Source organism: Vombatus ursinus, unplaced genomic scaffold, assembly GCF_900497805.2.
Source record: "Vombatus ursinus unplaced genomic scaffold, bare-nosed wombat genome assembly UNPS02000582.1, whole genome shotgun sequence".
Lineage (NCBI taxonomy): Eukaryota > Metazoa > Chordata > Mammalia > Diprotodontia > Vombatidae > Vombatus > Vombatus ursinus.
In genome coordinates this window covers 10,335,305-10,362,911 of record NW_020940360.1, presented here as the reverse complement: position 1 = coordinate 10,362,911, position 27,607 = coordinate 10,335,305, and the positions used below count along the sequence as shown (strand labels likewise).

The 27,607-nt window shown below is 37.3% G+C and overlaps 1 protein-coding gene across 2 annotated transcripts in view; it reads right to left on the bottom strand.

Annotated features, from left to right (window-relative positions):
• Positions 1–27,302, bottom strand: part of SLC35A1 (solute carrier family 35 member A1) — a 41,515-nt gene extending 14,213 nt beyond the window's left edge. For both annotated transcript variants that reach the window (XM_027855056.1, XM_027855047.1), the window contains exons 1-2: positions 27,221–27,302; positions 18,408–18,585 (exon numbers count right to left, since the gene is read on the bottom strand). In XM_027855056.1, coding sequence (XP_027710857.1) covers positions 18,408–18,585; positions 27,221–27,236 — 194 coding nt within the window. In that variant the 5' untranslated portion in view covers positions 27,237–27,302. The remainder of the gene's footprint in view (positions 1–18,407; positions 18,586–27,220) is intronic.
• Between the last annotated feature and the right edge of the window lie 305 nt (positions 27,303–27,607).

The window sequence follows — 27,607 nt, the reverse complement described above, 5'->3', positions numbered from 1 at the left end:
GACCCTAGGCAAGAATTCCCAGAGTAGATGGAAGGTAGTAATATCAGAGGAAAGGAACTAACATCTACTGGGACTGGGAAAGGCTTCCTACAGAAGATAGGATTTGAACTGAGTCTTGATAAAAGCCAGGGAACTTAAGAGCTGGCCTTTCAAGCATGGTGTCTACTGACTACAGAGGCAAGGAGTCAGGAGATAAGAGTGTCATGTGTGAAGAACATCAAGTAGACCAGTGTAGCTGCATCACAGATTAAATAGAAAGGGGTATGCAACAGTATGAGAGCACTAGAACGGAAAGACCAGCCGGGCTCTGAAGAGCTTTAAATGTCCAACAGAGGTAGTAGGCACTTATAAATGCTTGCTAACTGACTCATTCTGGAGGTAAGAGGGGGCTGCTGGAGTTTACTGAGGGGATGACATGGTAAAACCTGCGCTTTTGGAAAATCACTTTGGCAGCTGAAATCAGGATGTACTAGAGAGAGACTTGAGGCAAGGGCAACAATTAGAAGGCAAATTCAGTAGTCTGGGTGAGAGATAATGATGGCCTACAAGAGGGTGGAAGCTGTGTGAGGGGGTCATTTCTTTAAGACTTCATTCAAATATCACCTACAAAAGGCTCTTCATGGTCCCCCTAGCTCCTAATTTTTCCCCTTTCAGATTACCTTCTACTCTGAATATATCTTCTATATACCTAGTTATTTACATATTGTTTCTCTCATTAGAATGTATGCTTTTTGAAGGGAAAGATTTTTATTTGCTTGTTTATTTTTACCTTTCTTTGTATCTCTGATACTTCCTATTCTTAGCACAGTGTCTGGCACAACATACATCAAATACCTATTGAATAGCTTGACAGATTAAAAAGTAAAGACTCAAAGAAAACATGGAGTTTTAGAGAACAGGTGACTGGGTGAATGATGACAGAAATAAAGAATTCAGGAGAAAGTTTGGGGCGGGGGAAAGAAGTACAGTTTTACAAAAATTGAGTTTAAGGTGTCCTTGGATAATCCACTTAGAGATGTCCAATAGGCAATTAGAAATATGGTCATGAAATCCTGAGTATAAGCAAATACAATAAAGGTCAAATATATCTGCAGTGTAAAAAAGATTATAGAACTCTAGTGCTGAAAAGGACCTTAATCATCTAACCCAACTTCCTGGTTTTGTAGATAAGAACCAAAAAAGGTTAAGTGACTGGGAATCTTTTTTTCAAAGTTCTATATGTAATATTATTCATGTGGGTGCTATTTGGCCTTTGAGAGCTTCTGGCCAAAAAATTCACCAGCTTGTGAAGCAGTAATTCAAAGTAGTAATGAGCTACTCCAAAGTAGGCTTGTTTCTTGGACAAGACACATAGTACAAATTGGGCCTAGATTTGAAGCTTTTCCAGCTAGGACCTGACAGGGATTATGCCCCATTGGCAAAGTTATGAAGAATTCACTCATTTCTATGACATGCTGGTTATTATAGAAAATTACTTTAGTGGAAAATGTTCATTGTACTTAATTTTAAAATCAACATATTCTTCATTTCACTTACTTTTTCCTTAGAAGGAATAAACATGGCTTATACAATAAATATGGCTTATACTTTGCTGAAAAATATCATTTATTTGCTCAATAGGAAAATTATGTAATCCTCCACTAGAATAAATATTCCTAGCTGAAACTCAAATTTCCCTCCAAAAGCACCTCATTATTTGGGCAATTACAACATGATTTTAACTCAAAACTGAGTTATAAGAAAAAACCCTAAATTTTAAATATAAGTGCAATCTTCATTGTAAATCAAATTTAAATCCCATTTTGAAATTACAGGAAACAGATAAATTTAAACAAAAGCACAAGAACTATTGAAGGTAATATAATGGGAAGAGAGTGTTGCAGCTGATAGCTGAGTGAATCAATTAATAAACATTTATTAAGTGCCTACTATGTTCTAGGCAATGTTAGGGCGATCTCAAAGCGGAATGTCAAATTAGTGGGTTCTCCTTCAGTAGAGGTTTGCAAGCAAAAGTTGTTAACTACTTTTTAGGTATATTTTAGAGCAGTTTCCTAATCTAGTACCAATTGGCCTAGGTAGTCTCCTGAGAGGTATCTTCCAACTCAAATTTGGCATTTATGCCTCTCTCTCTTGCACCTGAAATCACAACAATAAGAACTGTTTAACAATACCATTTCAACCTTTACCATTTCCTGTGTCAGTTGGTCAATAAGCATCTTATGCACCCACTACGTGCCAGGAACCATGCTAAGCACTAGGGATAAAAAAGCAAAATGTCAAAAGAACATGTAATTACATATAGTCAAGTCCCATCAACTTGACCATTAATTGGGAATTTGCTACATTATTCTTACTGAATAAAAACTTTTAGATAATTTTGTTAATTGAAAACTTTTGGGGACTTTATTTATGAATAAAAAGAATCCAGGCTACAATCAATTGCTTTTTTCAAAAACTGGGGTCTGAAATTGAGGATTCATAGTTTTAAGGCCAGAAAGGACCTTATGTCTACCATTTCATTTTACAGATGAGAAGCCAAAGAGGTAAGTAATTTTCCTAAAGTCCCAAAGGTAACAAGTAGCCAAGCTGAGATTTGAACACTGGTACTACTATTCAAAATTCAGTGTTCTTTCCATAATAATATGCCTTATACTTTAATACTAACTCCTCAGTAAAGCAATCAATTTCTGCATATTTAAAGTCTTTATGTTTTTGGCACATCATAAAATATTTTAAATTGTAACTTTTTCATTACTGTATCCCATTTCAATAGCCATTTTTCTGAGGACTACAGATGTTTACTAGGCAAAACCACACAGTTCTGCAAATTCTATCCAAGAAACCAAATTTCACTGAAATCTGTTAAAAATTTTGAGAACATATGCCAATTTTGAAAACTTTTGTTGTCGCCATTTTGCTTGAAGGTAGCAGCCCAAGCCACAAACCAAACTTAAAAGTGTACCTTGACATCTTTTTATCATGTCAAATTAGATTATAACTTCCACCCTCTCCAAAGTTATAACAAAATTTAAATGATGAATGGCCCAACTGAAATAAAAACCTCTCTTAATTCACTTACTATACATTTGTAGCTTTTATAGTTTCAAACTGTTTTTCAGAAAAACCTCAGAGGATCCGTGAAGCATGAAGAAAAAAGTTACAATGGTTGACAAATACATGGCAAACCCATCCATTTTGCTGTGTTGGCTGAATACAAAACATTTAGCCAATGTGGAAACCCTTCAGCAATTGGTCGGAATCAAATCACATAACCAAAAAGTTGGGCTAGGATTATTTACTGAATATAACAATAATGTAAGATGCAAAAATGACCAGGTTTTTTTCCCCCACAGAGTATATATAAAGTAAATGGCACCCCATTCAGCTTTTATTTTTGTTTTAATATGGATGTTTTTGACAAGAAAGCAAAAGTATTAAAAACTAAGATTTTTCTGATGAAAGAAACATCCATGACCCTATTTCAAGTACCAAATATAGAAGAAATGAAAATATGACAACAGTCATCTCTAATTTGGCTTTACTTCAAGTATGTGATGTGATATCTAAGTTACCAAGCTATTGAACAGAGTTCCCTGATTCAATAAAACTAAAAATAAAATTACAATTTACAAGCAAAACACAGATTTAAAATCAATACTCTCAAACTTTTTAAGCCAAAATGTGTTGAACAATCCCCAAAAATACTGTCCTACAAAAACAAGAGGCAAAATGAAAATTGTAGAAAAGCATCACAATCAATATTGTAGTCAATAATATAGTAATTGCTAGAATTTATATAGAGCTGTAAGGTTTGCAAAGTGCTTTACAAATATCTCATTTTATCCTCACAACAACCCTGGGCAGTAGATGTTATTTATTATCTCTATTTTACAGAAAAGGTAACTGAAGCATGGAGTGGCTAAGTGACTTGCCCAAGGTCATACTGTTAATAAGTGTATGAAGTCAAATTTGAATTCCAGTCTTCCTGACTCCAAGTCCAGTGCTCTATTTGCACTAACTAGCATCATTATTCTAATTTTTTTGTTATACTACTAATTTGGAATCAAATTGATCTAAAATGCATACAAGATTTTATCTTTCCAGAAAGTTTTGCCATGAAGGGAAGAACTACATGAGAATAACTTCAGCAGATAGTAGACAGTAGTAGCTATTAAAAGGAATAGCCTGTTCTGTTTTGTTTCAAATGCTTGGGGCTAATTTGTAGACAGGGAACAGACAACATAGTAAGAGAATCAGAGAAAGAGAAAGATCAATGGAACAAGATATTTGATTTCTGAGTACTTACTATGCGCTCAGTGCTGTTTTAAATGCTATACTGGCTATAGAAAAATAAGATACGGCCTCTACTTTCAAGGAGTTCATAATATATATGAAAAATCAGTTTATAATACAAGATTGAAAATAATTAAGTGCTAGATTATTTGATATAAGCTATAAGCACTACAATTGAGAAGGGAAATTCAATGACGGACAGAATTTTCAAGGAAAAGTTCACAAAGAATATGGTACTTGAGCTTGGACTTTAAAGGATGGGTAAGATTGACCAGGTTGAGAGGAAGGCAAAAATGTTCCAGATGAAAAATGTTTCCTTTAGTTGTTACTGTTTCTAATTTCTCTGTAGTTTTTATTAAATGAATTTCCTTGATTCCCTTTAATGATGGAATTTAATGAGGTACAATTTTAGAGGATTAGGTATTCATTTGAGTAAGCATGGAAAATATTTCCGATTTATTGTTGTTGTTCATAACCCCATTTTGGGTTTTCTTAGCAAAGATACTGGAGAGGTTTGCCACTTTTTTCTCTAGCTCTTTTTGCAGATGAGGAAAATGAGGCAAACAATGTTAAGTTGCCCAGGATCACACAGCTAGTAAGTGTCTGAGACCAGATTTGAACTCATGAAGAGGAGTCTTCCTGGCTGCAGGTTAACCTTATTATATATTATATATACAAATTATATACTATTTATTAATAATAAATAACCTTATTATTAACATAATGTTAACCTTATTTATTATACTATATTTATATATGAATTATATATTATTTATTAATAATAAATAACCTTATTATTAACATGATCAGTACTGTATGGGCAGCTAGGTGGCACTGTAGGTAGAACGCCAGGCCTGCAGCATCAAGGAAATTCATTTAATAAAAACTACAGAGAAATTAGAAACAGTAACAAGAACTAAAGGAAACAACCCAAGAGATTCTCCCAAGATGCCAAAGAATCTAGAGAATAAACTTATACAAAAATGTCAAATGCTTCCCTTCAAATGTTTTTACTAACTTATGGCTATGCATAAAACAAAGAAATATGCAAAATGGCCCTAAGTACTGCTGTGCAGATTGCTTCTGCTTCTTCAGTGATGGTTCAGAAGGTGCTAATCAGTTTTAGAGTAACTATCAACATTAACTTAGCTGTTGGCACTCCAAATGTGAGAGCTTCGTCTAGTGAAAAATAAATGGACATACTACTGGAAGAAATATATCTTTACACTGTTGTTATAAAAAAGAAACTAGAAGACAAAAGGAAGTTACAGTTAAATGGAAGAATGATGAGCAGTTTCTTCTTTAGGCAACATATAAAGAAACTGGCCAAGTTGGATTTATCATTGTGTTCTAAGGCAACAATAAACATCACTTCAAGGGACACATGGCCATCTTGTATTGCATTGTTCATGATAAGTGTTTGCAAAAATATACTTTAATACCAAGTGATGTCAATGAAAAAGTGGATATGAAGGCAGATAGCAAAAAATGTTGGAATATATGGAACAGGCATAACAAACAAGAAAGAGCAAAAGCTTTTAGACTACACAGAAGCCTCACACCCACTGAGATTATAAACACCTTCTTTGGTAAGAGGCACTGAACATGGAAAAGTCCAAAAATATCAACTAAGAAAAAAATTAGATCAGTCACATTATAAACAGGCAGGCATCAATGAGTAATCTAGGAAATTCCCAAATCCTATCTAGGTATAGAAAAACCTCTTAGTTGTTAGAATAGAAAACAAAATGAATAACAAACTAGAAAAATAAAAATGTGGAAATTATAGGGGACAACTGAGACAATTCCAACCTGATCTAAACAAGCTTTTAAAGCTAAAAATCAGAAACTGAACACTGACAAATGTCACTCTTTCTAAAGGAAGTTTAACTGGCATAAGTAAATCGTCACAAGGAGACCAAAAAAATCTGAAAACTATCTTATTCAGAAAATACCTGATCTCTTTGCTAGGCAGAGAAACGTAGCAACCAACAGCAACGTGAGTTTAAAACATAAACTCATTTGTAAAATCTTACTGAGGATAGTGGAAATTATACATAGTATTTTCTCAAAAAATAACAAGGGGTAGTTGAAGGGAAAGGAAGCTTACAGAAAGCTTAGTGAGATACCCAACTAAACAAAATCTTTCCATGGGTATTTAAGAATGAAATTGGAAGGACAACAAACAAAAAATGGAAACGATTTTCATAACAAACTTCTCGATCATTGGCAGTGAACACACTACATCTGGCCTCTAATATCACAGTTCCAAATGTGCTACATGATTAATAGAAATGTCAACGAGGAGAACAAAAATGGGAACAGCAGCAGGACTATATCAAGTATATAAAGAGGAAATCCCTACCAAATATAACACTATTTTGAGGCACTAAAGGATAGCAAATGCTTGGAAAAAAATCTCAGACCTTATTTTAAAAAAAGGCAAGCAAGAGAATATCAAAACTAATAACATTCCAATCTATATAAAAATTTTATGAGGATGATCTACACACTTATCAGTGGCATCTTTGATGAAAGTGTGGAAAGGCACTGATAGGCTTTTTCAAATGATATTCTACAGAGAATTATTTTTAGAGTCACATACTTGAATGAAAAGTGAAACAAATACAAGATCCCATTGTGCTTACTGAGTATAAAAAAGTATTTTACTCAATAGGGCCAAACACCAAAACAACATTAACAAGGTGTCTCCCATAAATACGCCAAAATCATAAATAATTATGTATCTTTGTGTGATAGCTCTCTGATTATTAATATCAAGTAAGGTATATATACATGCACCAAAGATGATTGCCATTGTAATAGAAAAGGCCCAATGAAGAGGATTCCTTATATACATTCCTGTTTGCAGAGGAGATGATGCTGATTGCATTAAAATCTGGAGCATTACAGAACCTCCTAAATGATATCCATAATCACTCATAAGAATCCAGCAAAGCCTAGTGGATAAAGAATAATAAGTCCAGTAGTATCCAAAAATCAGAAAAAAATTGGGCTATACTAATATTTAATAGCTAGATTCCCAGTGGAGACATCATTCAGTCCATTTGTTAGAGGGTCATATGTCATATGATCACAGGCTACATGATCTGATTATTAAAATTTTAGCTTCAAAGATGAAGACTGAGTTAATATCTTATCTGCAGAATTGTATTTTTACTTTATAAAAGAATGAATCTACGGACATAGTTAGACTTGCTGTTTTGTTTATATTTATCCATTATTGGCACCAACTAATCATTGAAGATTTTCTTTTATGTGAATGCTTGGCAACAAACACAAGTAAGTGGTGCTGAAATATTATAAAATGAGTAACTTTTTTCAATCTAAGGGTTTATCAGGGAACAAGTCAGTTGACATTTGCACTGATGGTAGAAGAGGTGGGTAAGATGGTGGGTAAAACAGCACCTTAGAACAAATCAAGGCAGTGACACCAAATTGTACTAGTAGTCATTATAATCTTTACTGTAGTGCACTTGAAGTTTAAAACATGCCCATTTTACTTTAAAATGTTCTTAAAGAAGCAACACGAATTATTAATTTTGTCAAATCTTAACCCCTTGAGTATACATATTATTAATATTCTATGTGATGAAATGGAAAGTATTCAAAAAGCACTTCTGCTGCATACCAAAGTATGATGGTTGTCTCAAGGAAAATAATTTGTGCAACTGTTTTGAGTTGTGAGCTGCACTAGACACTTTTTTCATGGAACACTATTTTTACCTTAAAGAACAACTAAAAGAATTGGTTATTCAGATGGTTATTTGGAAGATATTTTATCAAAAATAAATCAAGTGAAACTGTCATACAAATTAAAAATAACCAACAGTATTTGTTACCAATTACAAAAGTTGAGCTTTCATGTGAAATTTGGAAAACTTGTATCCCCCACTTTGAGCTTAACAGGTTCCCAATACTTAAAGATTTTTTTCTATGAGATCAGAGGTGATATTAACAAATGTGAGTTTTCTCCTAATATATAATGAAATGTGTCAATATTTGGAAGAGCCACATAACTCAGTGAAACAATAACAATAAAACAACTCAGTGAAACAACTCAGGGGGCAACTGTGTGATACAGTGGATAGACTATCCAACCTGGAGTCAGGAAGACCTGAATTCAGACACATCCCCAGATACTTACTAGCTGTGTGAAGTGGGCAAGTCACTTAATCTCTGGCTGCCTCCGTCTTTTCAACATAAAATAGGGATCATAAGAGCACCTACCTCACAGGATCAAATGAGATAATAACTGTAAAGCACGTCGCACAGTGCCTGGCACATAGTAAGCAGTATGTAAAAGTCAGTTAATATTATTAATAGCAATATTTTTCAAATATTTTTGATGTTAGAAAATCAGACATAAGTTCAAAGTGCAAGACAGACCAATGAATTTTTATATAACAAGGTATGAAAAGTTCATTGATATGGTTTCATATTCCACATTGCCTATAAAAAAACAACCACTTCCTGAGTTTGGGTGAAGTATCAAAGAAGAACATCCACAATTATCTGAAAAAGCGATTAAAATACTCCTCCAATGATATATCTGTATAAAGCTGAATTTTCTTAATATACTTCAACCAAAACAACATATCACAACAGACTGAATACAAAAGCAGATACAAAAATCTAGCTGTCATCTTTTAAGCCAGATATGAAAGAAATTAGCAAATATGTGAAATTCCATTCATCTCAATTTTTTTTGTTTTGGAAAAGTTATTTTTCACAAAATATTATTTGTTAACATGTAATGTTTATTATTTTAAGTGAATTAGTAAATACTTTAAAATTTATCTGCTTTAATTTCTAACAGTAAATATCAATAGCTATAACACACATAAACAAAAGTTCTTTGGGATCCTGAGGCCAAAAAGTTTGAGAACTGTTATCTCCCACCCACCACATTATGTGAACTCCGTAGGGAAAATATGGACAAGAGTCATATAGGGTGGGTAGGCACAAATGGACTGATAACTGCATTGTTGGAGGGAATACCCATATCAATGAGATCACAGAGCCATCAAAATACTGAAGCACTTTTAAATTAAACAAATTTCAAAATCACAAAATACAAAAAAAAACCATTTTAAATCATTATTCACCACCTACTATGCAGAAGTCATTCAAGAAAGGATGTGAGATGCCAGGATCAAGCAAAGAAAATACAGTTCTTATCCCTCAAGGGGTTTACTATAGTAAACAATAGTACTAGGTACATAATACTCAGACACGTCTCATTTTAATTTTAAATAAGAATTAACAAAATGTTTTTTCTTTTGGAAATTAGAAGTTTATGTCTACAGAAGCCCTTTGTGCAAATAAGGATTATTAATATTTACCCTTTAAGTTAGTTGTTTCTATAAATGGAGATAATACTAAAAGGCAAAAAAACTCAGATCAAATTCAATGTGCAATATTGTTTCCAGACTACTACATTACCTTCTGTCTTAATAGAGAGGTGGAAAGCTACAGATGCAGATTATATTGTCATTCATGGTTGCTGTGCTAAACCATTCTGCTTAACTGCAGCCACCCCGCCATTATAAGGAAGAATGGCATAGTGAAAAGAGATATAGCTTCAATTTCTGCTTCTGACATTTACTAAATATGGAATCATGGGCAAGGCACATAACTTCTTAGTGCTCCAGGCAACTCTCTAAAATCACAAGTTACAGAACCATTGCCAACCTGCATCTGTGGAAGGAGTGTCCACACCAGAAGTTCCTCAAACCAATGAAATCACAGATCTAAGACCAGAAAAAAATATTAGGGTATTACTGGAAGGGGGAGAATTACTGGGAAATGAATATGGCATAAAAATTATATTAATATAGCATTCTCAAAATAAGTTAGCTATTTTAAACTACAATTTAGTTGAAATTATGTTACAATATTATTTTTTCAGATTATTCTTAAAACTAATCAAGGTAATTTAAGATCAGTTGCTAGCTATTTGTTTTTCTAAACTGTGCTACAGCTATCAAAACAGACCCTTTAAATTTCTGTGTGTCATTACTGATGATATTTGCATGCAGAAGAGGAAATGAATATCCAGGTCATGTAGTTTTAGAACAAATACAACCTCTGTATTGTTGGCTGTTCTCAGTATCTGCAAAAGTTATATAAACTCACTCGTAACAGGAAGTGGGTCATCATAAAAGTTGTATTGCTTTGGGTGTAGTTCAGGCATAAGCAATAAAATATACATTGCATCTTAGTATCATTTATCTACTTAAAGGAAAAAAATGATTCTGATAACTTCAGAGCCCTGTGCTCCTTGTGAATTAATGGAGTAATCTCTCAAATATCTGTAATTCTATAATGAATTTATTCAGGCTCTATGCTTTCTCTCCTGCTGCTTTTTAGAGACATTTTACTTATTAGCATGAGATTTAGGAAGAAGGATAAGAGGTAAAACATCCATTTTTCCACATTTTTTATGTAAACAATTTGTTGGAGAAAATAGTTGTCACTAAAAGCCAAAATATTTTAGGTTGTTTATGGGTTTAATTATACAGTGTTTCCCTCTCTTTTCCTAATGCCATAAGTAATATGGCAATAAATTTATTTAATAGATAAATTTATTTTTATAAGTCACTATTTATTATGGCAATCATCTGATTGTATATATACTCAGATAAGATAGAGCTAAATAAGTATCAGGTCAGGTGAAAAGACTATCAAAAATTTTAATTTAATTTTATATTCTTTTTTGAAATATTCTTAAGGCTGTTGTATATTCAGAAAAAAAGGTTTCTACTTTTATTCTTGAATACAATAAAAAAAGGCAGACAACTCTTTTGTGTTTTGTAAAAGCTCTAATTTTTGTTAGCTCTAACTTTCTGAAATTTGAAAAAACTGAAAGTAAACTGAGACTATTATGCAATGTGATCAAATTAAGTTTTTTTAATACTTGAAACCATCAATAAAATATTTAAAATATTTTAATGTTCTGCTAATAACTGTCATTAATTATTACTATCATAAGGTTTCAGCAATCCCATAGAACACAAAGAAGGTATAGTCGCTGACTTATAATAACTATAGGTATATAACAATTTATACCTTGCAAAAAACCTATTAAGTCATAAGAAAAGAATGCTTTTTAAAAGTCATTTTAATGTTTCAATAATGTAGATAATGACAAGGGCAATATACACATTAAATATTACTGTCCACTATATAGGCTATGTACACATCTATATATGTGTACCTCCATACACTATCTAATGTGTGTGCATGCGAATGTATAGCGGACACTAATATTTTATGATGTTACCTATGAAGCTGGCAAATATCTATCAATATTTTGCTGAAATCTACATAGGGAAACCTGTTTAATACATACAAAACCTGTTTAATGCTTATTTTGAGATAAAAGCACACTGGGAAAAATCACTGAACAGAATCTGAAGACAGCAATTCTGGTCCCAGTTCTTCTGCCCCTTCTGACCACATAACCTTGAGTAAATCACTAGGCCTATTTCAGGACACTTAGTTTCCTCTTACATAAAATTAGAGGAATAAACTAGATGTTCTATAAGATCTTTCCAGCTCTAATAATCTTTGAACCTAGCTGCAGATTAGTGGGGGACCTATCTCTCCAAATCAAGTCAGTTTGCTTTGCTTTGAATATTGATCTTACTGTACCACATCCTGTAATCATGAGAGGTCAAGTGGAAGAATAACAGAGTGCCTGACTTGGGAGTCAGAAGTTCTACATCTGACACTTACTAGGTGTGTTACTCAGCATAATAAAAATCACTTATCCTCAAGTCTAAAATGAGAATACCAGTAATAACCACCTTCACAGGGGTTGTGAGACTCAAATGAGATAACACGTGAAAGCACTTACTTCACAAACCTCAAATTGATATATAAACGTCTGTATTAGTATTAAAGGATCAGTTCCATAGTCTTTGTCATGTGATTTGTATAAAGACTGTTACTACTGTGACTATTCTAAATTGATCCCTTCTGTGTGGTGCCAAATTTAGAGGATTTTCCCAAGATACCTGATGGCAACACAAGAAAGCAACAGATGAGAACTTCAGATCAAAGCAATTTATTAAAATATTTTATTACAGAATAAAGCAGCAGTTCGATTCCCCTGTCCCATCCCACTACAAAGGAGTAAGCAAAAATATAATCTCCTTCATTTTATGAATATATATGAGCTTCTGTATACAAAAATTTGTGCTAGGCTCTGTGGGAGAATTCAGAGAAGCATAACAAATTGTTCCTACCCTCAGGTGTCCTCCCTTCTCTATTCTCTCTGCTTGGTAATTTCATCCACTCCCACAGTTTCGATAATTACTTTTAAAAGGATGTCTCACAAATCCATATATTCAGCCCCAATCTCTCCGGAGAGATTATCTTTAATTGCCTCTTGGACCTTACCACATGGTATGGTAGCCAACAAGATTCGATTGCTACAATACATTCCATCATGTCTGGTTAACTGTAGTTCTAGACTCCTGCTTATAATGTATATAAGGCTTTGTTTGCTATTTTAGCATTTTTTGTTAACTGCAAGTACCAGCCTTCCTGTAAGCATAAATGAACTGATATTGCTTACTAGAGAAAGTACGCATTCCTATCTTGCTATCTTGGTAAGTTAAGGCCTTTTTTCCTTAAGTTTAAAATCATTATGAAGTTCTCTCACCCCTATCTAGGTCGGCATTAATATGTAGAATCCCAAGAGAAAATTATAAACTCTTCATTATAACCCACTCCATCACTGTGCCTTGAAGAGTAAGCTTCCAGGCCAGGAAAAGTCCATTGGAGACATCGCCACCACCACTCTCAAAACCCATCTCCTTAAGAAACTATTATACTTAACTCCAGAATTTTTTGGAATTTCACTATTTTTGCCATACTTCACTAAACTTTTGGTAAGATCACTGTTCCCAAAATTATGATAGCCCTCAGCTCAATCCAAGTAAAACAATCTAGAGGATTTTTTTGTACTACCCTATTTTCCACAATATTCTAAACAGAGATAAGGACAAGCCTTCTGATCCCACTTCCACCATCTCATTTAGTCAGTCATTACCCTGGGAACTAGAAAAATCAAACATATCTATAATGTATATCAGAGATACATACACATATTCATATGTAGCACCTCCTATGGGCTACTTCCAACTGTCACCCACAGGCTAGGTCCCAGGCAGGGCAAAACTACCTCAGGTTCAAAATACTCTATAAGTCCACATTCTTAAAACTATATGTAACAAGCCCCTATCACTGCACTTCCCCTTAAGAGTCAGCCAGTAGACATGATAGCTAAAAGTACAGAAGTTAGTAAGATGACACAGTAAGAACAGGAGCTACAAACCAGGCCCCTCAGAGAATACACTGTCGATCGATCAATAAACATACCATCAGTGAGAACAGTGAGCACATACAAAGAATACAGGTTTTGCTTCATGTGAGTGGACCATTTCACAGACCTCTATGTAAAACAATTTTTATGTAATGCAAATTTGCCATGGACATGGGGAAGGGAGGGAGGGAGACAGAAAAAGGACCACAGACTTGTGGAGGGAGGGGACTGGCACACGGTTCAAGGATACGTTAGCGGCCAGGGACAAAGAAGCAAGAGCAAAAGCAGGAATACATGGGGGCTGGAACCAGCCACGCAGAGTTCTGGCTAGAAAAGAGAGGAAGAACACATGGGGGGCAGACACATGGGGGCCATACATGGACACAGACGGCAGAAAAACAGATACGCAGCGACCGGAAATGAAGGTGGGTGGGTGGAGCAGAGCAAAGGAATCTCCTCTCTTGTCACTGGCAGTCTCAAGTCAATTCCCTGATCGGGCACCAGCGGTGGTGGTCTCTCCTGGTGTCCACTCTGCTTTCACTTGGAAGGGTTTTTTTTTTTTTGGTAGGGGGGCTGAGGGGGAGGCAATGGAGTGCTGAGCTGAAGGACAGAAGTGAGAGGCGGGAGGGAGAGCACAGTACTGTAAAGTTAACATAGGTGGTTTTTTGGAATGCAGATTTCTTTATGTAAAGTCAAATTTGAGTAATGTGAATTTACATAAACCAAGAACTTTCTGTATTCTGGTAAAGAGGTGGAAAACACATGGCCAAGGCAACTCCCATCTCTGCCCGTCCTCTGGCTACACCCCCTCCTCCCTCCCCACCCCCAATAGCATCTACTGGGAAGATCATTCAGCTTGACTCCCTGACCAGCTCCTCTTTGCAGCTCAACTCCCTATTTCCAGGGTTAATTCTGTTTTTATTCCACAGCTGACTCCTTTCTCTGCTGCCGACAGTCACACTCCTTGGAGCTGCCTTGACTGACAGCTTAAGAGTTTCTCTCCTGATTTTTAAAAGGAAGCAGCTGATCCTTTGGAGCCAACACTAGCTGTCCAGATTTCATCATGCTTAACTGATGGAATCAGTTCTTGAACTTTTTACACTTTAAGATCTAAACACCTTGCTGTCTTTTGTTACCTGTTCCCTTACATTCTGTGATTTCATCAACTAGGCTGAGGCACCTCAGGGGTCTCCTGATCAACTCCGTTACTATATATATGTATATATCAGCTGCTATCTTTCCCTCCCATCTCAACTAACTATTACTGGTGCTCACACCTAAGGGTACTGACTCCTGGGGTGCTAACAAGGTCCTAGAGCTTTCTTCCTGTACCCTCACAAGCTGACATGTTGCTCAGAGAACTGGTAGAGACCCAACTCAAGACACAGACCAGAGAAATATCATCTCATCTCCAGGCCTCCTTGACTGCTACTGGATACAAAGATCATCCTTCAGTAAACTTTATTATGATTCATAAATTCTATCTGTGTGGCCTTTCTTTCCTGTATATGGTAGTTAATCACAAAATAATTTACTTAGATGATAATTGTCAGTAAATGTAGGCAGTAATATGAACAAGGGAATATAATCAATTCCCCTTTTCAACTGCTATCTGCAAACTCCAAAAATAACCCTGACTCATTTGGGAAAAAAAAAAAGGAATTGGGAATTAAAACACCAAAATATCTTAGTCACTTAGGCTTCAAACTCAGGAGGCAGCTTATATTTGACTCTTTCCTGTCCCACAACATTTAATAAGTTGACAAATTCTACCAATTCTATTTCTACAGCAAGGCTTCTTAACCTGCTGTCCCTAAATTTGAATGGAAAATAAAAAATTACAGTTTTATTTTCACTAATAAAACTGACATTTAGCATTTCCTTCACTTGTGAATAGAGGCAGCAAAACATTATTCTGAGAAGAGATCTTACAGGCTTTACAAAGAGGTCTGTGACCCCCAAAAATGGTTAAGAACCTCTGCTCTCATTCATGCTATCACCTACCTAGTGCAGGCACTCATCATGACATCTAATCTTTAACAGCCTCCAAACAGTCCTCCACCTCCAATTCATCCTTCACAGAGAGGCCAAAATAATAATGTACAGCTCTAATCATTTTATCCTGTAAACAAAAAACTACAGTAATTCCCTCTTGCCTTGGAGATAAACTACAACCTTGTCAACTCAGTATTTAAGGTCCTCCACAGTCTGACTTCAATATATCTGTTCAATTTTATTTCATACTATTTCCCTTCATGCACTCTATATTCCAACCAAACCAGACTACCAGCTGTTCTGTAATTCCATCTTGCACTCTTCCCAAGTACATGTATTCCCACAGGTTGTCCCCCACTGCCTAGAGGGCACGCTCTCTTCATTTCTGCTTTATGAAGTTCATGTTGTCCATCAAAGATCAGATAAAATTCCACCTCCTCCAAGAAGTTTTTCTGGATACACCCAGCTTAAAGTGGTATCTTCCCCCTCAACTTTTCCTACATTATTTTGTCTCCATTTTTCTTCTGTCACTTCCCATTCTGCCTTGTGTCATATCACACTTTCTGTGTACTTAAGTCTTATCCCCATCTGTCACTCACCATTATGCTATAAACTCATTAAGTTATAAAACTGCCTTACAAAGAGTTGTTGTTTAGTTGTTTTTCAGTTATGTCCAACTCTTTGTGACCCCATTTTGGGTTTTCTTGGCAAAGATACTGGAGTGGTTTGCCATTCCTTCTCCGGTTCATTTGACAAATGAGGAAATTGAGGCAAACAGAATTAAGTGACTTGCCTAGGGTCACACAGCTAGTAAGTGTCTGAGGCCACATTTGAACTCAGAAAGATCAATCTTCCTGACTCGAGGCCCAACACTTTATCCACTGCGCCACCTAGTTGCCTTTACAAATAGTAGGTACTTAAAAAAAAATAAAAGAACTTAACTGCATGTTGAGTGATAGACTGAATGCTGGATTATTCACACCAGGCACTTGGGATTTAGGGCTTTCTCCTTCACTTTAAATAACTAAACTTTTCCTTGGACTAAAAACTTGGCTCATTTAAAAAATGTATCAACTCTTTTGGATACTCTTTATTAAATAGTAGTTCTACTTTGTGAAATGATACTATTATTCACTTGTCACTATTTCTAATAAACATTCTATTCTTTTTGAACTTTAATCTCACAAAAGAATTTAACACTGAGCACCACTAGGAAGACTGGCAATTCTGAAACATCTGGAAATACTTCTTAAAAGTATTTCTAAAATAATATATAAACGTTGTCCAAATCTTCACTTACATTTTGAAGAAATGTCACTTGGCTTGTTTAATAATGTGAAGCAAACCACTTGGATTGTTTGGTTGGATAAACAATACATTTAGTTGTTTGATTCTTTCTAGGGGAAAAAAAACCCTAAAATTTAACTCATTCCATATAAACCATATATTCATAAAAGGCTTTATAAATGACATCAAAGTTTCCTATTAAATCAGAAAGCAAACAAAATTGTAGCAAGAGGAATAAAAAGTTTCCCACTAAGATATCCATTTCAACTTGAAATAGAATACTATCCAATATTTAATCTGCCAGCTACTCTCTTGAGATTTCTCATTAAATGTTTGAATATCAAAAAATAAAATAAAATAAAAGGAATTAAGAATTAAACCTATACACAAATCTAGAGAGCTGCTCGATTTTTCATATGAACTAGTAAAAACCTCAAGGTATAAGGAAATGGATTTTACTTTATTTAGGAGAAAAAACTACTCTGTTCACTATCAAGTTTTTCTGATTAATATTTTTTTTTTACTCTAATTCATCCTTTCAGAGAACAGTGCTTTTGTTATTGAAGTAAATGACAAGAACATTTACATAAAAGGTAAGTATGATCTACAGGCTATAATCCTCAGAGCAGCTGTTCTAGACTTTTTCCATTCTCTTCAAGCTCCTATCCCATCAAAACCAACCCATCAATATCAGGAGATGAACTAGTCTCCTACTTAACTGATGATCTAGGCCATCCAACCTGAGTTCCCTAGAGAACCCATCCCTCTCTATCTCTGTCCCTACACTCATTTTCCCATCCCTCTCTCCAGTCTTAGGAGAAAAAAAAAACTGTCTCTACTAGTATTCAAGACTCATTCTTCTACCTGTACTCTCAATTCCATCCCACCCTCCCCCTACTCCTAGACTTGGTTCACTCAATTATTTTCCCTCTCTTCTGTTAATATTTCTGTCTTTATTGATTCTATGCATGCCTTCAAACATGTACAGGTTTTTCCTGTCTTCAAGAAACCTTCTCTTGCTTCTATTGCTGTATCCACTAACTACCAATCTTTTTCTTCTTCATTGCCAAAGTGGTCTATATCTGCTATCTTCACTTCCTCTGCAGTAATTACTAATACATTTTCATACACACTAATTATGAAGCAAACTACTGGATCTGTTTAGCTGATTAACTAATTCTTGGATATAAGAGTTTCCTACCCTTGACTATAGAAAGGTAAATTTAGGTAAGAACAGCACCACAGTGCTGTGGCACAGAGAGAGTACACTCCTGTGAAGAGTTAAGCAGAGAATCGGGTTAAATCTCATTAAATTAAATACCTTATTTGCCCGCCACAGCTTTATTAGATCAAGCCCAGTAATGACATCTCTTAAAAATATAAATTAGTAAGTACAGTTATACGTGTATTAAAGACAGAATATCTTAAATGTGAAGGAAAACATAACTCCAATATATCGCAAAGTGTTTATACTCACTTAGCTAAAATCCCAACACTTAACAATAACTTTATAACTTCTGAGATGCACACAGCTGTCGTTGAAAAGTAGAGTTCTTTGTCTGTTGTCCTTGTGTATCTTAAAGCTATGATGTAAGCTGCAGCCACCAGGGTCATCACTGTCAAGCAGTACAACTTGAATATCAAACTGACATTTTCTGGAAAACATATTCAACAAAACTATAATTTAATGGAGAATATTATAAACAACAACTTTTAAGAATTACATTAAGAATGACATTTAAAATAACTGGTTTATTTCAAAGGAGTATTTTTCCACTGCTTGCACTAAAGATAGTCAAAATCACTGTCAGTTTGAAATATTTATAAACCTTGGTTCTAGGGAGTATAACCAATTTCAAGATTAAAAAATTTCTCATACTCTGTATACCACACTTTGCGTTAAAAAAAAACTGCTGATCTTGAATATTAAAACCATGCATAAAACAGAATTAGGAATTTTTACAATCACAAATTTGCCAAAGAAAAGGGGGAAGCATAAAAGCGGGTAAAATGGCCAGGGATTCTAAAAAAGGAAGATGGCTCAAGGGGACTGGAAGGAGCTCAAAAACAAAAGTCTGATGATTCAAAGAATAATTATACTGATGAGGAAGAGAAGACACTATCTAAAAATATTAGAGGAATGTGACATAAAGGACATAAGCAAAAGCTGGAGAAGGGCACATGTCCAAAAATAAAAGGAAAAAGACTGCACGGAGCTATAAAAAAAAAGTCATAAAGAATAAAATATCCAATGAGTTGAGGATTATGAAAAAAAATGGTAACAATTAGGGAGGAAAAGACTGAGCAAGTTCTGAGCAAGAACAGGGAAAAGATAAGTCCATGGCTTGGAGCTAATTGTGGAATGTTATAACAGATGATAGACATAATAGAGAACTATAGATGGGATCACTGAACCAGTGATCTTTGAGAGATAATGTGAACAAAAGACAGCTCTAAGATTAAATGAGTAAATGTCTCAATTGTGGAGAGGGGAAAGGGAAAGGGGAGAGATGGAAAGGGAGAGATGGAGAGACGTAGATGGAGAGAGGGAGAGGAGGAAAGAGAAAGAGAGAGAGAGAGAGACTGATTCTGAAAATTACAGATTGATAAATTCAATGTCTAACAAAATTCCAGAATGAATTATAAGATCTAGTGTAGATTCACTAAAAATCCATGCTAGCTCTTCTAAGTACCTTTCTTCTAACAAATCTCATGTTTTTTCAATAGGGTTACTAGAATGGTAGAACAGGGAAATGCTATGTAAATGCAGCATAACTGAATTTCAGTAAGGCATGATAGTTACTCATGATAGTCATACAGACAAGATAATGAGGAATGTAAACTGTATAACGGAGTACAGTTAGGTAGATTTGTGGCTGAACTCTACCCAATAAATATTCAATAACAGATCAATAAAAGTTTAGAGAAAGGAGTCTCTAATAATAATACTTAAATGCATCAATGTCCTAATTAATGTGGATACTCCCTCCAACAGAGCTATCATAACCCATCTCTGCTTTCGCATACTAAGCAATTCTTGTCCAAGATCTCCCACAAGTGTTTTACAGAGGGGGTACCCAACATTCTGGAGACTTTCCTATAGAGCTCTTGAAATTATATGGACAGTAATGGAAAAGTCCATCAGTTATCTCATGTTCTTGCTTCATGGCCAGACCACTGTCTTTTTCAGTCATACATCTCCCCGATACCACTTTTCTATGCATATGTAATGTGTTGCAAAACCCATAATGTGACTCTCAATTGCCCCTTCATAACGGTTATCATAATAACTGACATTTATATAGCATTTTCAAGTTTGCAGAGAGCACTAAGGAAATTATTTCACTAGAGTCATGCAACCCTAGTATCAGTCTCATTCTACAGACGAGGAAAATGAAGCTCAGAGACATTAAGTGACTTGCCCACTATCATAAAACTAGTACATGTCAGAAGAGGAATTAAAGGCCAGGTCTTCCTAACTCCAAGTGCAATAATGATTCTTCAAAGACTGGCATTTTATGGCTTGCAGTCATACCATATAACTTGAAGATGGGCTTTTGTATCAAGAAGAAGCTTGAGATCATTAAAAGCTCTATGCAGTTTCCCAAAGGCAATTCAGTGTATTTTCTTAATCAATTAATGGCACAGTTTATTGTCCATTGTGTCTGTTCAAAATATATGTGGACCAGTACCATGGGGTTGCCCACCTAACTTGATATCACAGTCTGAAAAATATTCTTCACTCAGTTTTTCTTGTGTGCATAGTTAGGCTAAACTCTTAAATAATTATGAACCTCAAAAATTAAAAAGCAAACTGGTGCAGTAGAAAGAGAGCTGGATTTGAGTGAGAGGATCAGGGTTCAATCTCAGCTCTGCCACTACTTTTGTGACCCAGGGCAAGTCACTTAACCTCTCTGGGCCTCAGTTTCCTCAATTATTAAATGAGAGTATTGAACTAGATGACATCTAAGGTCTCTTGAGGTATAAAATCAATCCTGTGGTTATTTGGGAGGCTCTGCAATGTTCTAGGGTTTGATATAATGAACATAGTGTCATACACGAACAGGAGCACCTTTTAAATTGAAAATCTAATGGCCTTTTCTCACCCTTCTTGACCTCTCTGCAGTTTCTGATACTGCTATTTGTCCTCTTTATATTCTCTAGGTTTCTGTGACACTACTATCCTGGTTTTTCTACCTATATGACAGTTCCTTCTGAGTTTTCTTTGCTGTATCTTCATCCAGGTCATACCTTTAACCATGAGTGTTTTCCAGGGCTCTGTTATGGACCCAATTCTGTTCTCTCACCTTCTATAAGAAGCCTTTCTGGATCCTCCTTAATGCTAGTTCCACCTAAGTAATTATTAATGCAGAGTTTACCTGCTGAGCTGGGGAAGGAAGGGAGAGACAGAGACAGGAAGGGGGCCGACAAACCCACGGAGGGAGGGAGTTGACACATCATTCAAGGACATGTAGGGTCCAGGGACAGAGAAGCAAGAATAGAAGGAAGAACATGCCAGGGCTGGATTAGAATCAAGGGAGGCCAGGCAGAAGGGTGCAGACACATGGCAGCCAGGGACAGACACATGGCACCTAAGCAAAGAAGACAGACACAAAGGGGCTGGACACATAGGTGGGTACCCACCCACCTAGGTAGAGGGGCAAAGATTTCCAATCTCAGCCCGAGGGGTCTCAAGCCAAGTCCTTATCTGGTGGGGAAGCTACTTTTACTTGGAGGGTTTTTTTTTTTTGTTTTTTTTTAAGGCTTTTTTAAAGATTTTTTTTGTTGGAAAGGTGGAAGGCCCAGGAGTGCAAGGTCAAGGGGCAGAAGCAGAGAGAGCGAGCGCGTTACTGTGTAGTAAAGTTAACGTGGGTTTTTTTTGGAATGGGGATTTCTTTCAGAATTCTTTAATTAAAGTCAAATTTGCATAATGAGAGTTTCTATAAAGCAAAAACTGTCTATACTTGGCATATTTTTACTACAGTATTTCAATAATATTTGTTTCCTTTGTAATCCTATGCATTTTATTTTATTTAAAAACATTATTCTGAGAAAGGGTTCATAGACTTCACCATACTGCCAAAAGTATCTATAGTACAAAAAAAGGTTAAAACCCCCTAACCTACAGGAAATTCCTCTACTATTTGGACTCTTTGATGGATATCATCTATGTCTCACTTGATATTAATAATCAGAGGATCATCAAAGCTTACTGTTATTCAAGGAATCTTATTTGCTTTTCAATCAACAACCAAGCATTTAAGTGCCTGCTCTTTTAACATATGCACAGAAGAAACTTTGTTGGGCATCACATCATCAAAGAGAGGTGGACTCAGAAAAAGGATAGCACATGCACAGCCCAAATACTCTAATGGAATCCATAATATGTTAAAACACCTAGAGGAAGGTCTCTAGCACATCAGGTGGACCTTTTCTGCAGGATCCTTCAAACTCCCTAACCTCTCAATTCTTTAACCTCCTAAAATCCCATGACCACTCTCTCCATTCTATCTCAACCACAAATAGGGAGAGTCATACCCACCATTACCCACAAGCATTCCCACTTCCTTAACCAAAAACTAAATTGTCTCTTCTGTAAAATGAAGAAGTCAGACTAGATGTCCACTGAGGTGCCTTTCAGCTCTGCACCTTTCATGCTGTAACTGCAGCTTCCTCTCATTCCTTCTCTCCCTATGCCTCACACCTCCCAAAGCATTTATTCACTCTTGAGATATTCAAACCCTCCATTTCTCATGAGCTCCTTCTTCTTCTCCCCTTTTCTCTCTCTCAAAAGCCCGTGATCATCTCTCCTAGTCTCTGATGATGAGGTGGCCTTCTTCTTGCCCTCTACATGAGCCCTTGATCCCATCCTCTCATCTTCTCCAACAAAATGCAACCTTCATCAGCTCCTCTCTTTCTCAAATCTTCAACTTTTCCCTGTTCCTGTGTTATTCCTGCCTTCAAACAGGCCCAAGTCTCTCCCATCCCTGAAAAACAACAAATCCATTTGAGCTTTTATCCTGTACCTCTCTCCCACTTTTCTCAGCCAAACTCCCTGGAAAAAAAAAAAAAAAAAGGCTACTCTCACTGCCTCTACCTTCTCTCCTCTCACTTACTCTTTGCAGTCTGGCTTCTGACATCATCATTCAACTGAAATTTTTCTCTCCAAAGTTACCAAAGATCTCTGAATTGCCTGCCATATTTGATAGTCTTTTCTCAGTCTTCTCCACTAGAAGCCATCAAGTCCAACTGCTGGCTCATCAGTCTTATCACACCTGCTCTTCTCTTTTTCTCAATACTCCCTTTTTTGGTGATCTCATCAGCTCCCGTATATTTAATGATCATCTCTACATAGATGACTCACAGTTCTATATATCCACCTCCAGCCTCTCCCTTTAGCTTCAGTTCCACAGCACCAACTGCCTGCTAAACATTTTAAACTAAATATCCTGGAACATGCCAACCTCAACACAGCCAAAACAGTCATTATCTTTTCCCTCAACCCACCCCTTACCCAAACTTCCTCATTCCTATCAAAGGAAGTAGCATTCTTCCAATCTTCCAGGTTATAACCTTAACATTATCCTCAACTCCTCATTCTCCCTCATCCCATATATCCCAATCAGTTGCCACATCTTGCCATTTCTACATTCACAACATTTCTTAAATCTGGCCCTTCTCTCCACTCACAAAGCCACCACCTTAGTTCAGGCCCTCATCACCTCTGGCCTCATAATAAATGTTTATTTATTGACTGTTTAAGTACTTATTATATGCCAGGCACTGTGCTAAGTGCCTCATGAAACTGCCCTACTTTGTCTCCCTGACTAAAGTTTCTTCTCCATTCTACCCCATACTCCACAGTCCCCAATGATTTTCCTTATGCACAGATCTGACTCCCTATTTGATAAATTCCAATAGCTCTCTCTCATCCCTAAAGTCAAATACAAACTTCTCTGTTTAGCTTTTAAAGTCTTTCGTTACCTGGCCTCAACCTATTCTTTCCAACCTCCTTGGACATTATTCTTTTCTTCTCATTCAATGTGATCCAGCCTAACTGGCCTTTTTTCTGTTTCACACACACAACGCGCCATCTCCCATCTCCACGCCTTTGCACTAGCCGCTCCTCATATGCTCCCACCTCACCTCCTCCACAAAGAATTCCTTTTCTTCCTTCAAGATGCAGATGAAGTAACACTGCGATATGAAGCCTTTCCTGATTCCCTCCCCTCAATGCATAGTGCCCTCCTTAACTTTGTACCCGTAGTTATCTCTTTACGTTTATTTTGTATATACTTATATACATACTTATTCTCCTCCTCACCTACCCCCAGAACATAAGCTTCTTGAGAATGAGAATTGTTTCATTCTTTGTATTATATCCCTAGACCCAAGCACAGTGCTTGGCACAATTAAAACAAGCTTGTTGATTTACGGGAGGATATGGCCAAAAATCATAGTAGATGAGAAAGAATCAATGAGCTGCAATTTTCCCTGACAAAGGAAAAACACAGTGATGAGATCACAGATTCTCAGAAAATTTTTTACTACACTCACAGATTATTAATGTAAAATTTCAAAAATAACCTAGTCAGCTAAATTGACATTGTCGTCTTCCCACAGGATAACATATTCCTAATGTGGAAAGCAAAACTTAACTCTTCGTAACTTTGAGACCACAGCTGTGTACAGCAGATGCTCAACAAATATTTACTAGCAATAACTCTCTATTTGTAAGCTGTTATAATGCTATGTGACTTCTATATGAATTTTAAGTTTTTGCTGCCACAACACTGAATCAAGGCTCAAAGGTCACCAATAAAACCAAACTGCCAAATGTAACAATAACTTTTTCTCAGTCCTCTCAGCAGGACTGAAACTACTAGATATTCTCTACTCTCTTCCTCCTCTCTTAACTGTTGCTATTCCATGCGCATTGTCATCTCTTCCTCCTCTTTCCTTTGTACGTGGAGTTCTCTTCTTTCTAAATACCATTTCAGTTGGTAGTCACCGACTTCCACAGCTTCAACTACCAGTTTTAAGATAACTCATTCATTCAACAAGTGCCTATAAAGCGTCTACTCTACAGAAGGTATCCCAGGTACTGGAAATAAAAAGACAAAACAAATGCCCCAGCAACGATTACATTTCACTGGTGTGGGCAGGGGAGGGAGTGTTGAGGGGGGGAATCACTACTTTAAAAGATAAGTATACACAATATAATCTGAGAAGAGAGAGCACTAATAACAAATGACTCCCACATCTAAATTTCCAGATTTGACCTCTCTCCTCAGGCTGTGGACTTACATTTTCAGCTGCCTACTATATGACCCACTAGCACTTTAAACTCCAAATATCTATAATTTCACTCATCATCTTTCCCCCTAAACCTGCTACTCTTCCAGAGTCCCCTCCTTTTCGATTTCAACATTGTATCATAATTCTTCCAGGCTCTCACACTGATAGATAACCCAGTAATCATCTCTGACTTCCCCCTCAACCCATACATTTTACTAATCCTGTCTGTCAAGATTATCAATTCTATTTATACAAAAGTACTCAGATCAATCCCCTCTCTGATATTTCCACTGTTGCTGGACTATTTTAGGCCAGTACTACCACTTAACTACTGCTAAGGCACTTAACCCTCCAGATCTCCTCTCTTCCAATACATACAACTGACAGAGCAATCTTTCTATGATTACCACTCCACTTTCCAAGATCTTACAAGGCTCTCTCTCTCGATGAATCAAGAAGCTAACTGGTGAGGTGGATGGAGCGCAGGGCCTGGATTTAGGAAGACCTGAATTCAAATCCTGCCTCAGACCACTTACTAGCTGTGTGACCCTGGGCAAGTCATTTAAACCCTGTTTGCCTCAGTTTCCCCATCTGTAAAATGAGCTAGAGAAGGAAATGACAAACCACTCCAGTATCTTTGCCAAGAAATAGGGTCCCAAATGGGGTCTCAAAGAGTTGGACACAACTGAAAAATGAATAAAAAACAATAAACTTCTTCACTTGACAACCTACTGCCTCCATGACCTAGCCTCTCCTGTAAGATTCCAGACTACTCCCCATCATATATGTACTCTATACTCCAGCCAAAATTTATTAGGCAAGTATCCCCCAAACACTTCCCATGCTTTACCATCTCAACACCTTTGCTCACAGTGATGATACTAGGAGCTCTTCCCCCACTCCATTTCTCTTTAATGGAATCCTACCCTTCCAAGTTCCAAGCTCTGATCAATAGGCATCTCTTCCATCAAGTCTTCCTTCCATACCCTCCAATCACAGTGGTCTCTCCCTCCTTTCATTTCACAGCACTCTGCACTTTTTACTCTCCTGCCCCATACTAATTCATCATATACATATATATACACATACATACATATATACATATATATACATATATGTATGTGAACACACACACGCACACAACCCCTCCTGAGGATAGGGATCCTGTTTTATTTATATTTCTCTGTCTCCCTGGACCTAGCACAGTTCAATGTATGTAGTAGGAACTTTGTTAAATGTGTGTTGTATAAATGCCTTTTAAGTTTCTCCTTAGCATCTTCGTGATAAAACATTGATGGAAACAGCTCCTACACCTGACAGAATGGAAATGCCTCCCAATTCTCACTAAAAAGAAAAAAAATGCACTTCAAAATTGGCCTTATTTGAAATTGGTGGAGAGGGTGAAAAGGAAAGTGTAGAGAAACTGCACACTTTAAATAACACATCTTTGTACTGCCCTAGCCGAGGGCGACCAGACTGCCCCAAGGTGCGACATAAAACAGAAGGCAGTAAATGGAGGGACGGGACTTTTGGCCCCAGTCTCCTTCTCCCGCCCCATACTGTACGGCCCAGTACCACCGGCTCGGGAGGTGAGAATGGGGGTCCGGGGTCCCCCCAGTCCCTGTGTCGGCTGAGCTCAATGCAAGCGCCCCCACGTTCCTGCCAGCGCCTACCAGACCCCTGACAAGCTGCCCAGGGGCTGGCAGTCCCGCCAGCGCTGCCCCGCGGGGGGGGGACACTGCCCCTGCTCCCCCACTCCCCGGCCCAGGCGCAGGGGACCGGGGGCGAGGGGGGGCCGCTTCCTCCCCACGCCCGAGGACGCCCCTCGCTGTCCCCGCGGGCGGCGGGGCGAGCTCCAGGGAGGCCCTGACCGTCAGCCGGCGGACGCCCAGACAGACGGCCCGGCCAACAGCCTCCGCGCGCCGCTGGCCAGGCTCGCAGCCGCAGGAGCCTCTCCCTGCCCCCCGCCCGCGCCCCCGCGGGGGCTCTCACCTCTCGGGGCGGCCATCGCTGCCGAGTAACCCCGGACGGACTGACGTTATTCTAAACACGCTCCGCTAGGTGCCGGTTCTGCGCAATGCACTGTGGGACCAGCGCCCGAAGACCATAGAGAGCCGAGCGCGGCGGCCTAGAGCGACGCCCTCGCCCCCGCGGCGCTGGGTCTGGCTTGGACTTGGGCAAAACCCGGTCGTGCCCAGGTGCGGGCTAGGGCGGGGGAACCAAAATGGGGATTCGTGCACGACCCCGGCCTCAACCGGTTAATATCCGTGCCTAGCTGCCTTCTTTGGTGAGTGTTGTCCCAAAAACTACAACTCCCAGAAGCCCGAGAAACTCTTTAAAAAGGATAACAGAAAGACTGTTACTTTCTGGAAATTGTGG